Source organism: Necator americanus, chromosome III (genome assembly GCF_031761385.1).
Source record: "Necator americanus strain Aroian chromosome III, whole genome shotgun sequence".
In the NCBI taxonomy this organism is placed as follows: Eukaryota; Metazoa; Nematoda; class Chromadorea; order Rhabditida; family Ancylostomatidae; genus Necator; species Necator americanus.
Genome location: NC_087373.1, coordinates 18,208,581 through 18,221,822, shown reverse-complemented (window position 1 = coordinate 18,221,822; position 13,242 = coordinate 18,208,581). Strand labels below are relative to the sequence as shown.

General features: G+C 42.0%; 1 protein-coding gene across 2 annotated transcripts; it reads right to left on the bottom strand.

Moving 5' to 3' along the window:
- Positions 1 to 1,378: 1,378 nt before the first annotated feature.
- On the bottom strand, positions 1,379 to 12,254 carry RB195_010002 (uncharacterized protein; the record flags this gene model as incomplete). 2 transcript variants are annotated; one of them, XM_064190802.1, is made up of 15 exons in its annotated part: positions 1,379 to 1,518; positions 1,570 to 1,697; positions 3,322 to 3,437; positions 3,491 to 3,664; positions 4,519 to 4,591; positions 7,399 to 7,553; positions 7,610 to 7,676; positions 7,750 to 7,808; positions 7,866 to 7,957; positions 9,065 to 9,188; positions 9,243 to 9,401; positions 10,703 to 10,832; positions 10,891 to 10,967; positions 11,024 to 11,083; positions 12,108 to 12,254. In XM_064190802.1, 15 exons carry the CDS (start codon positions 12,252 to 12,254, stop codon positions 1,379 to 1,381), a joined length of 1,701 nt encoding a protein of 566 aa, XP_064048386.1. The 2 variants fall into 2 exon arrangements, with proteins under 2 accessions (XP_064048386.1, XP_064048385.1); XM_064190803.1 differs by having other exon boundaries at positions 7,750 to 7,957.
- Positions 12,255 to 13,242: the final 988 nt, after the last annotated feature.

The following is a 13,242-nucleotide window of genomic DNA, read 5'->3' as shown; positions in this document are numbered from 1 at the left end:
TAGAGATGGGGAACCGCGGAGATACGCATGCTCAGCCGGACACTGTAAGTCGAAGTATACGGCATTTACTGTATCTCTAGAGAAAATACTTCGAAATTGTTTCAGCAGACCCTGCACAGAAGTTGCGTCGGATGATTCAGACGCTAGGCGCAACATTCTCTTTGCTCAAAACGACAAGTAACCTGTCACGAAATTAATTATCGCTCTTTGAGGACTGGGGACTTTTAAAATTCTTTTTTTGAACTATGCCAGATTTTCCAACTGTTTACAGCAGTAAGCCTTTGGTTCTAGTTTGAAGGAGGAAGGGATGTGTGATCTATGAGATTTTACCGGCATATTCACAAAGGGATTTGGATAGAATAGATATGGATCGCTGCAGAGGAGGAGTGAGCGTTCATGACAACAAATTGTGACGAGCCCTCTCTCTTTCCACCTCACACACGAGAACTCCATCGTGCATTCCGCAGCGCAGCAAATTACGTCCCCGTTTATCACCGGATATACGGAGCTCATCACAAGAGCAGCGGAATAAATTGAACGTAAACAAATGTATGCAGCTGTCGCAGGCGCACTGAACATATTCTATTGCATCGCATACCGTAATGACCAACATAGCAGGTGAAACCGGGAACAGAGCTACATCTTGTACCATAATTTATAGAATTCGCCTTGCATGTTCAGGATCGAAGTGATAAGGTTCATTATTGATAAGTGATGTTTTGATGCGAAGAGAAATTCCAGCAAAACAACTGATAAATAGCAATAAAAAGTTACAAAAAAGTAAGAAATAAGAAATATTAATAAAATCTATAACACAAGAGCTCTGCCTAGTTACACATGGAAGGAATCTTGATCCAGAAGATTGATTTATAGAGTTTGGGTCAAAATCTCCCCTTGAATTGGAGACAAAGAATCTAAGGAGCATCAAATTGCCCTAGTGGAGAAATTTTGTAGAACCTATGAGGCTAAGGAAGAGAATTTCCACAGGGACGGTATGAGAACGCAGCAGTACCCATGCAAGAAAACAGTCTAAAATTCAGATGCGAACGAAAGATATGTGTCGCATATCCCGAATCATCTTACATAACGAAGATTTAAACTAAGATAACACAGTTCCTTGGATGTTGGGGAACTATTAATTAATTTTCTTTACCATGATACAATCGCTTTAAATCCGTTGTGAATGGGTTAGAAAGAAGCCGATCCTTCATCATATCTCCACGTTTATTTACATAATTAATTCATATTCAGAATATAAACATTTTGGCCCTCATTCATCACAACTTTGTTACTACAAAAGTCGAAAACTGAAAACTTCTACTGTTCTTCTCGAGAATAACAACAAAAACGCATCATAAACGATTTTACAAAATTGTGATCACGGCTGCCAATCGGTTCTGGGCTGTTCTTCCGCAGCTTTCCATCGCTCAATTGCTTTCTCAATAACATCCACACATTCACGATGATTGAAGAACTTGGCATCGTCCAATGGTGTTCGTTGAAATTTGTCCTCAGGCTCTGAACAGCAGCAGTTGAGTGAAGGAGAATACCCACTTAGAGGAGTCTCACCTGGGGACTCCTTCCATTTGGAGAGCACATAATTCAAACAGTCCAGGTTCCCTTCGGATGCTGCCACATGTAGAGCCGTGCGATCGTCGTAGTCACGGTGGTGCAAGTTCAGACCCATGAGGAGGTACCTTGGTTGTGATCAGCAGTAGAGAATTTGACTCTTCACACATTCCTTTTCACCAAATATGTCGAATTTAGTCCTAACACAAAAAACTGCCTCCTTTGACCGCAGAGTGGCAGTATTCACCGTGTTCCTTTGAGAGGAGCGATCCCAACCCGCAAGCTGCGGGTATGTTTGTGGGTGGGGATCTTTCTGCAAGGCAGAACTAATTCCGTGAAAATCCGCACGAGCTTCAAGAAATGCAAAAGTGGAGTAGAAAGACTATGTGCAGTCACTTCTCTCGAAGATCGTTGAATGGGTCACCACCGCCGAAAACTGAACGCGCTCAGCGAGTGAGTGGAACGGAAGACCGGGCTCGGACGGGCCTTCCAGTTGTGTTTTATCGTCAAAGTGGAATTTTGTTTTATAGTCGAAATGCCAAAACAGAAGACAGAATGATCTCAAAAATCAGGCGATAACGCCGAAATGTTCACATGACAAGCTCATGAGACCTCAGAAATCGTTTCCTGCCGCACGCAAAGAAACTCCCTTACCGCCTATTGTTTAATGATCGGATGTAAATTTCTCATTTTTATGGGTGTTCATCACTTAAAATAAGTTCTATTACTATTTTAATAAGAAATCGACAAAAAAAAACTGTTTTTGTCTTCTTTTTAGATTGAGGTAGAGCCTTTTTAGTAATGCCTGCTTTGTTTAGTGGCAGAATATCCCGAAACGTTCTGCACAAATTTCCAAATTTCTAAACATTTCCTTATGGCAAAGTGAGCAGGACATCACAAACTTGAAATTTTTGAAACACATTATGAAAAATGATGAAATTTGAGAAATTGTTGAAACAGAGTGTTAATGTAGTGCATTAGTTTTTAATACATTTTCTTGCTACTTCTATTTCTGGTATTGTCGTTCTCTTTTTAGGATACTGTAGCTTCATGAATACGCTCAATTTAAATCCGTAAATACTATAAGTTTGAGATTGTTAACATTTTTTTATTACGCCTGACGCTTCGATGATCTCTCAAACCTTCGCTCGCTCTACATACATTATCGACATATTTGTGGTATCAGTTTTAGTTTCTGGATCTGTAGTAAGATTTCTAGTAGCAAAAAAAATTTTGTTGTCAACTCGAGGATCCGATTATGTCAAAAATCTTGCATTGTATGCCCAATAGCGGCATGAGGAAAGGATGTCGTAAATCCGATTCCCTGCCAAAAAAAAACATATTCAGCACCGGAATAGATGAACGAAAAGTTTTCGGATCTGTTGCTGCTTTCCAGGAAAAAAGCACGTGCAGGTTCGTACCCGGTGGCGGGAGCCGTCGCAAGAATTTTTCTTGCTATTGCAACTTCTTTGGCATTGTGCTGATACCTTTGATTCTTTCCGTGCCTACACCTTACGTATTTACCTTACGCGTACGGAACAATAATAGATGGAGGGAATAACCCCTACTTATCTAGTTGTATACTACTCCCGACCCTGCCCTCCGTATAATGCACTCGCTGTGTCATTCGCTTCTGATTGCAGCAACGGTAATGCTTTTTAGTATCCACGAACACGGCGGGGTCAAATGTAGTAGAAACTGATGGATTTAAAGTCGGTGAAAAAAAAAACTACTGCTTGTTGCTCGAGTTACCTTTTCATAGCAGAAATGTCGCCTTGTTTAGCTGCATACATAAATCTTGAGGCGTTATCCAGATCATTCTCAACCACCGTTTTTCTTGGATCCATCTTCTGGCAGTCAGAATAAACCTAAATGGGTCCACAACTAACTTTAAGAACACGTTGCTCCCGCAGCAGCCCACCAGACTGTCGTAGTTGTGGAAGTTGAACTTTTCAATGAAAGCTTCGGCAAATTTTAGGCCGCGATATGTGTTTCCGAGTGAATCGAGTCTGGGCGAGTAGATGGCTATGCCCATGACATTCGGGATCACCATAATCATGTCTCCCGAAACACCGGATTTAGCTGGCAGGCCGACCTGAAGTGGGGCACGATAAACAAACCACATGTGGACTACGCATTTCAGAAATAGGGACCAAATATTGGATTGGGAACAGTTTCATTGGTATCATTAAAACTACCCGTTTCGCAGTTGATGTAGGTAGAAAGAATGGTTTATCGTTCTATGCAGACATTAGTTCTGCATGTCAATCACTAGCAAGTATTGAAAAGACACTAGATTGCGAGCTCAGCAAATACCTAAAATTGGCGGCTAGAAAAGGAAATATAAGAGGTAGTGAAAAGGAAAACGTATGGTTGCTTTCTTGTAAAAGGTACCTCTTACAACTGCGAAGGGAAGATTGATAGTAAACATTCCCAGCGATGCTTTCCTGAAGGCGACATGCCACGAATCTGAGGTCGTGAGGGAATACGCTGCAAAAGCTAGAGGTCTGGTTGTAGATTGCAGGATACGAGGTGGTTCCGCTAATCTCTCTCTGAGCGTCGTAGGAAACAGTGTGGAAGACGCAGTTTTTAGGCGATTTCAGTTGCAATGCGCCACCCTTGCGCACGCGCCGCATCCACCTGCGCAGCGGTCGAGGATTGATGAGGTCTCCTCACCAGCGTATTCAAGTAAAACCAGTGAATAAGCTGCTCAGGGAATGTGTGCGCGGAGGCACGTTCTAACGCACCTCGTAGGAACTAAAGCGGTTCCCACGCCATTTTTTAAAAGATTAGGGAGAGATGAGCGGAACCGCACCCTATTCCGCAACTTACAACCTCACCTCTAGCTTCTCCCGCGAAATCCACCACCAATTCAGATTTGAGGTATGACGCCTTTGAGGTAGCAATGGACCAAGTTTCACGTTTCAAGCCTGGACGCAAGAAACTTACTCTGAATGCGAATTGTCCCGACCAGTCATACATTCCACATGAATACATCAACGATAAAGTATCTCGGCAGGCTCTGCAGTTCTGGTTTTTTTGTATTGTTTATCACGACATTATTGACAGGTGCAGCACAGTTGGTAAGAAGAGACACGGGCGGTTGATGGTCCTGGAGTCAACCAAGGCATTCATCCTTCCGGAGTCGATAAATCTGTATCAAAGTTGTCTTGCAGAAGGTCTAAGAGGTTCCCTGCAAGTCATCGGAAAGGCTAAAGACACGCTCGTTAACCTCAAACGATTCTGAATTGAAGTGAACGCGTTGGTGCATCCCAAGTGGATTTATTGAAGCCAGACAATTTGTATTTTATCTTTTATCACGGCGTTAAGTACGTTTATATTCGATCACGTTTCCTAAACCAACACATTGGGTAGTTTCAGCAGCATAGCCTTAGCTCTTCAAGGTCGTAAAAAATCAGGACAGAAAATACGACTACTCGGGTAAGGAACAGCAATTCCTCTTACTACTGACTGTACAAATAAGACCCAACACATTTTGATTGCTTTCGCAATTCTCAAGCGAAAGTGCAATAGAGGGACGGGTCACGTCGGCTGGCATGTGGCCCGGCCATTTTCGGGTGAAGAATTTCAACTATCTGTGAACGAGACACAAAATACATTCAAGGAAATCAGATTTGATCGATGGATTCCCTTTCCAAGCTATCTTTCCAAGGTTAATTCCACAACCCAAATCTTCATTTTTTTTTGTGTCGATCTTAGGGAAAATGTGCACTTGAAGGCATCACCCCACGAATCTGAGGTGGTGCAGATTTCAGGTGGAGCATAAGGGATAGTAGACTATGGAGAGGGGAGTGATTCCGTCCATTTCTTCTTAACTGCCGTAAAAAACGGCCCGGAAGATGCGGCGTCGCACAAGACTGGCGCGCTCCAATCGAACCTCTTGTACAAAATGGTGCGCCAAAACGAATGAAGCCGTATCTCCCGGGCCGTTTTTTACGGCAATTAGGAAGAAATGGACGGAATCACCTCCCTCTCCGTAGTCTCCCATCCCGTACACGAATACTCCACCTGAAATCTGCACCACCTCAGATTCGTGGGGTGATGCCTTCAAGCCAGTCGCTTTGCTTTTCCCGCCCTGTCACCGAGTTTTACCCTATTTTATTTCTTTCTCTAAAGACACGTAGGAGGTAAAGTCTTCATCTTCGTCATCCCAGAACTACAAAACAACAAAAGGAGGCAGTAAAACAAGAAATCGGCTCCACAAGTCACAAAGTTATGAACGTTTCGTCATTGTGTCGACATTAACGGGTGCCATTTGCACGATGTTATTTTGGGAACTGCCTAAAAATCTGCCCCGTGTGTGCTTTTTACAAGAGAAAAAATTAAATGCACAGTTTTATCTGACTTTCACGAGCTGTTCCAACAGCATCCTATTCCAATCAGTTCGTACGTCCTGTAGGTCCGGATCTCCAGACTTCTTCGGTTACATAATGGTCAAGGTGATATGTATCTTTCGATAGAGAGTTCCTCACTCTACAAGACAGCCCTATTCTGATTACTTTTTGAGTTCTATTGGTTCCTGTTTTTTTCGAATCATTGAATTGAAGTGTTAAGTTGAGAACACGGAGCATTTTCAGTTTTGGACACAATTTTTTCGGAGGAAAAAAATATCCCTTCCCAGGAAAAAATCTTGCAATACAATTAAGTCGATTAATCTCTGCTTGATCCGTTTTCGAGATCGAAGTTTCCGATTCTGAAGCGCTGTTTTCAAGCATTGGTCCTTCTCCACATTCAGCACCAATGCCAATTTCAACGCCCTCACTATCTTGATTATATGCAAAAAACAAGCGGCGCGAACTTTGTGATAGTCCCACTTTGAAGACAATCGAGTTCAGGAAAGCACTGGTCCTATCTGTTAAGGATGACACTATCCAGTAGACGTGGCTCCGGGGTGCAACGTTTAGAAGTTCTCCACTCTTTCTCCCCTACGCACTCGTGGAGCGGCTGTTGAAGCTCACGTGCAATTTTTCAGTGACACACACGCGACCGATTAAGCTAACGACTATGCGACTCTCAAATTCCTGCTTCGGCCAGAATCAGATTTCAACGAAGCCCAGTTGCCACTGTGCTAAGTTCGTGCAAAATTGTCGAGAGAGTACGAGATATACTGTATCTGGAACTTCTATTCTGCATTCTATAAAACAAAATTAAAAAGATTAATGTATAACTTTGATAATCACTAGTCCAACTGTTAATCAGTAATTAATGTTAGCTAAAATAGTCATGAATGATACTTATCTCTTCTTCAATGATGTTTTAGTTGCCGCGGCGTTGTTTCAACTGGAAAATCACTCAAAGTTTGCATTACATTCTGGATACCACCATGTTATTGGAATGCTGTGCATTGTACTGGCCGCACCTCTCCTCTTCCTTCTTCCTTTCCTAACTACAGCGATTTCTGAGAAGGTTCAGATATAACAAGTAATTTTAAGCGAAAATCCCTCAAACCGACGACACTTGCGCCTCACTCAAAGTCTTCCAAAATAGAAATGCGACGATAAAGCACGATAAGTGCACCGCGTTGTTCAATCCGTTTTGGAGGCGCTCACGCGTTCGACTTCAACCCAAAAACTTCTGAGGTGTGTGTATCCGTAAAATGAATGTCAATCCGATGTATCATGTCAGTCCGGTGTTTTATGATCCCAAACAAGTCTGGTACCAATTTATCGAATCCGGAGGGATAGAAGGCTTGGTTGGTTCTATGGCACCTCCGAACTATCGACCATGAATTCGCAACCGAACCACTTACCGACCGAGCTACCACCGCCCTTTTAGACGAACAAAAATGTGGAACGGAAAGGAAGGCACCTGTTGTTGATAACTCTCTCTCCGTTCATAGGATTTACACCTCCATTTGCTAAGGTAGCAGCCATAACAGCCAATGTATCACAGTTAGTTTCAATTGAGCACAACTGAAAGTATAGGTCCAGCGTATCCTGGAGATGTGTGTCCGGAGGAAACACCTGCAAAGCGCCGTCTAAGAAGATTTTGCGAACGATGGCCTTATGCCTGTCCTTACCTTATGCTCTCTCATATAATAAGAAAGCGCATAATTTCGATCTGCCGTTTCACGTTCCGAGAGAAATCTTGAAATTCCTTGATAGGACTTATGTTTACATTACAGTTATGCATACAAATATATCTCATGAGCGCACGTACACTGCATTATTGAATCCAACGTAGCCAACTCCACAAAACCTCCTCATCTGATGAATTGCCTGAAAGCGCGGAACATTTGTAAGAGCACAGAGGCGGAACTGCTTTCGGAAACGTACGAAGTCGAATCGGTCAGAAAGCGAGGCACGTCTCTTCATCAGAGAGGCTACCACTATTGCACCCGCATTTATAAGAGGATTGTGTGGTTTCTCTGGAACATATGGCAGTGCATGGCATGGAATGGAAGCAATACATAAAATCTTCAAAGATCTAAATGTTGCTTGAATTTTTGAACAGTTTGCAACTGAAGACATCATCCCGTCTGGAAATTCTTTTAAACGAATTATGATTTTTCTCTCGTGTCGAGTAGCGACGTATCGATAAGATTCTGCCATAGTGAACCCAGTCAATGTTTAACGAGCATGCTTGAGCATGAAAAGCAAGAGGAAATTGAAGATGAAAGCTCAATTATCCATAATTCATCCACAAATCTATGCAAAACGTTCTCGCAACAATTGCGAATGGTTTCTTCTCGTGGTGCGAGGCTGCATGGGACATCTCATCCCTCACGGAATCAGCAAAAATCACGTGCGAAGGTCAAACTCAGCTAGTAACTTGGAAACCAGAAAAATCAACTGCTCCCTTCCAAAAAAAAACTAAAAATCATTCTTCTCCTCGCGCAGCAAGCTAAGCTACGTCATCGAGCTTCTCAAAAGCAAAACATTCACAGTCGGGAGACTCTGAGTTCCCTTCATTTTCCATTTATATCCACAACTCCGTCTCCAGTAACCTTTCATCAGTTTGGACGACAATGACGAAGTGGAAAAATATTTTATTGTTGCTTTTTCATGTTCCTCAGCTAATTCGGCTAATCCTAAACCATCGCAAATGCTGCAGTCAACAAAATTAGGTAACTTCTTTCCCCAGGTGTCAGGAAGACGAAGAGTCCATGTCCAAATAACGAATGTTATAGTGAGACTCCGCATACTCTCTTCGAAACGTCTTATTTGTCCGTTGGTTTGTCTGAGCCTTGTTCATTGAAATATTTTTGTAATTTTGTGAGAAGTCGCTTAATACATGAGCATGCCGTTTTTCTCGCCCTAATAAAAAAAAACTCATCGATACGTCACTTCCCGACAACAGGTATGAAATATTTGAAGGTTCAAAAGGAAAGCGGCCCAACACTTCCGGACTTCTGCAGGGGAAATGTTGAAGTAATCCCTCATTAAAGGATAGATCTTTCACCGTGACAACCCGTAAGCCATGAAAAAACAGAGCGCAAATGTGGCTGAGCTACCAGGATCGTACTCAAACGTACTATTGTGGTCGAGTGAGATGTCGTTGAAGAGTCTTCCGCTAGGTTCTTGACCAACGTGATTGTGTAGCTCATCCGGACCCAGTTCCTCGTGCACCAGCGCATAAGTAAACGGTTTTGACACTGACTAAACGAATTATCCATTCTTCCTTCTATCTAACGGGTGGAAAACGACCTGCACCTGCAAGCAAAACGGCATCAACGCCTCTCCCCAGCTTTTCCTTTGTCCATCCACAGTGCATACGGAGGCAGCAAAAGTGTTGGGATCTGCTCGTGCGAGTTGCGGAATGTACGTTGCTACCGGAAACATAACGACATTATGCGGAAACCTCACAAAGTCCTACGACAAATAAGATAGAAGGAGTATTCTGGAGACGTATGAAAGCATATGATTAAACCCAGAGAAAACCATAAATCCAAAAAACGAAATACTCCTTTCCTAAGCAAGTAAGTATTTGTTTGCACGGTAACAGAAAAATAGCCTATTTTTTGCACTCTTCATGAATTCTTATTTCCATTATGCAGATCTAAGAACATTTAGAGCTTAGAGCTAGAATTCGAAAAAATATCGAAGTTATCATTCCATAACCTCTTGATTCTTACTAAATATACAAAGCGTAAAAAAAGAGGTTAGTTTAGGATGTGATCCTTTTTTTCTCAATGGAGACTGGTTGAAAGCCTTCAAAAGTGAAGAAAAAAAGAAAAGAGCAGTAACTAAAACAGTAACTCTTAACTATTTTAAATTAGATCAGCAGATCAAAAATCGTTCGCGCAGAAAAACGAACAAAACATTTAGAGGAGTTCAAGTGCATGTTTTGGAAGTGAATTCAGTTTATTTTTTTGAGCAACGCTATTCGACGTGCTTCTTCGGCAATTCAATTAAGAAACAGGTGGAGATAACTCCAGCAATCGTGGAGGAACGCAGATGCCCAACACGGAAACGAGTAACGAACGCTCAAAGACCAATCATTTTTATGGAGTTCAAAATCACATCTTACGCAAGAAATTGCGGAGAAATTCAAACAAAGCATTCTGAAAAAGGGTACGAGGTAATATTGCGACACCTCGTGCGTATATTTGGAATCAGCGGACGTTATAGATTCAGAACATGCCGAAATGTACGATCAGAAAAATGCTACGGAAAATATTTCATAAACACCCATCGACTTCCAATTTTCACCCTCTACGACCTACCAGTTTGCACCATCACGCTGTCATCAGACACCTTCTAAATCGTTCAACTGAATAATACCATGTTGACCTGCGCTGCTTCATGGTCAGTTCAAACATTAATTCATCACCCGGGTAGTCACTCGGTTGCCGAGCATCTTTCTGCCCGGCGCTCACCACGCAGAGCTACTGAACGAATCTCCGCTGAGTACAGCGAAAAAGCTGTGAAAACAAACAGAGGGTAAAGTCGCAATCGCAAGACAAACAGCATTTAATGTTCGCAATATCACGTGATTATAAACCTTATTGTTGCTATTATTTGCATTTATTTATTTTGTTTTGTTTCATTTATTTATAACATTATTTCTTTTATATATATTTGATACAGAGAGGAACTTAAATCTGGCACATTACCGATATGATTTAACAGCAGATTGTGCTGCAAACATAATTCAATTTTTTAAAATTTACCTGACCGCTCGAGTACTTGCAACATTCCTCGAATATTTCAGTCATAACGGATGTGAAGGACGGCCAGTCCGGTATCACCAACTGCTTCTTCAACGCTTTGCCAATAACTCCAATGCTGCCACCTACGCATCTGAACAAACAGAGGGAGGATGGGGGCTCCTGCGATGAGGCGAATGCGAAACGACTACTTGCAGAAGGCCTCCTTATTCATGAAAAGGTGCTCCTTGTCATGCGCGACTTCGTCTTCATGTTCTGCTTCACGAACCTAAACAATGCCCCGAAGGAGAATGAAAACTAGCTCCAAGACTCCATCTCGCTCACCTGCTTAATCATTTCCCTCAGCCTAGGATCATCTTTGCGTATGCCAGCATCAACCAACTCCTGAAATTCGCCAATTTTTTTGTTTAGCAACTAGGCACTATAGTTTGTACTCCAGTATTCGATTTAGGTAATTTGCATTTTCTCACTTACATTTGGAAACTACCTCTCAGATCTAAAGTCGAAATATTCCTCAAATATTCCTGTTAAACCCATTCCTAATCAACGTTCCTTGGCTGGAGTTCACCCCAGCAGTCGCTGCTTTGTGAAATGAATTATGAGTAGCGGAGGCCTTGGTTACTGCGGGCATTCATGTTATTTTTTGTTGATTGTCTGAGAATAGCGAACGCTTGTAAAAATAACGTAGAATCTCGCTCGCAGCCGTATATACAATAAATCGACAATGATACCAAAATTTCGTCTCCACTTAAACTTCTTGCCTTTACTGTGCAGAGAAATTCTGCAAAAATCCTCGAACTTTTATGTACACCTCACCTACGTTATTTCCTGCATATTACTTCAATTGCCCATGATGTCCTCTCACATTTGAGTAATAAATGAGAATATCGAAAAATTGTTTTTTGTTCAGGCAAGCTGCTTCTTTCATCAAAGAGAAAGGAAGTTCAAGAAGTGGCCCTCCACGGCCCAGCGATAGTGCTCATCTCTCTGCACATTCTTTTGTTCCAGTGCGTTGCGCTGCATTTGGTTGTAGCAGGAAGCGCAAAGAATAAGTAGGACAAACTGCTTGAAGTCCATCAATCTTTTTTCGGAGACGCTTCAGTGCGCTCGAACTCAATTCAGAATCGTTGAGGCTTGCGAGCACGATGCCGCTGTGGGTTAAATTGCTTCCGAATTGATGAAAGTGATGCATTGTAACGGAAAAAGCAGGTAAGTAGAACCGAACAGTTTGTTTTTCCAGTCTTCCTGCAGTTGGAAATCTGAGAAACCAGGAGAGCAGCTGCTCACGGTACAATCTTCCCCTTCCCCACAGAAAGGAAACTCTCCAAGACTCTGCTACCTGACGTCTATAAGACATTTGTTTCTTATGCATGTACAACACTCCCTCTCCCATTCCACACATGCATACCTTGAAGAACTTAGGGATGTAGATTTTGTTCGCTTTCTCATCTCGATATAAATCAAAGATCAGTGCTTGAAGATGAGCGTGGTAGTTGATGTCATGCGACAGTGACCTTCCAAGCAACAGCCCTCCAACGATTGTGTTTTCTCGCATCAAACTGAAATATTATATTAATATAACTTTGATGGCCAACTGAAGATAGTTCGATACCAATATTTTCCTCAAAATTTTTGTTTTGAAGAATTTGAAACGAGTATCAGCGTCAGAATAGAACGCTTTTCTCTCGAAAGAACAGCTTTGACATTCGAAATCTACAGGTTTTCTTTATGATAAAATAAAACCCTTAATTGCTTCATTCAAAAGATTTTTACAGACAATGATAGAGAAAAAAGTGCTTCACCGATGGAGCCTAAGGATTTATGCGTTCGTAGAATAAAATAGAAAACATGGATGAAAAGGATGGTACACAGGAAGGCTTCGTTATGTTTAAATAGCAAGCATTGATAGAATAAATATAGTTCTGGGTGTAACGAGTAAGGAAATCCTAAAATGCTTCATAAAAGTAATAGAGATGAAATTTGTGTGCCCTCTAGTCTAATGCCCTAAATTTCATATGTTTCCTTCTTCACATCCTTTTCCTTGGCGGAAAAGTTTTCAGGTCAATGAGGCGAACTGCCAGAGCAAGTTCAGCACAAAATGTTGCATTTGCTGTTAGAGGATGAAGCGGAAAAGTGATAATCAAATAAGCATAGGATTTGCAGCGGAGCTCATACATACGGATAGCAATATGAACGATTATTCGTGACGGTTTGGGGATTAGAGGAAATCCTCTTCCTGACGGGATGCGCTGATGCGATATTTCAGACGCGAACTCACCTTGGATGCCATTTTCCAGTCATCAGCGTCTAGCCGTAGAGTATGAAGGACGAGTGTGCACTCCACCCGTGTCGCAATGGATTAAAAGCCATAGCGGAGAGGAAGTGGCTCGCACTAGATCAATTTGCATCACTCTAGTCGACGTTAGCATTATTTAACATTTTCGTTTAGTCGCAATGAGGAGATGAAGGTTGTGGTAAGAGTAGAGGCGCAGCACACAAATCCTCAACGGCTGGTGTCCACAGTGGAATGTCACGGGTAAATA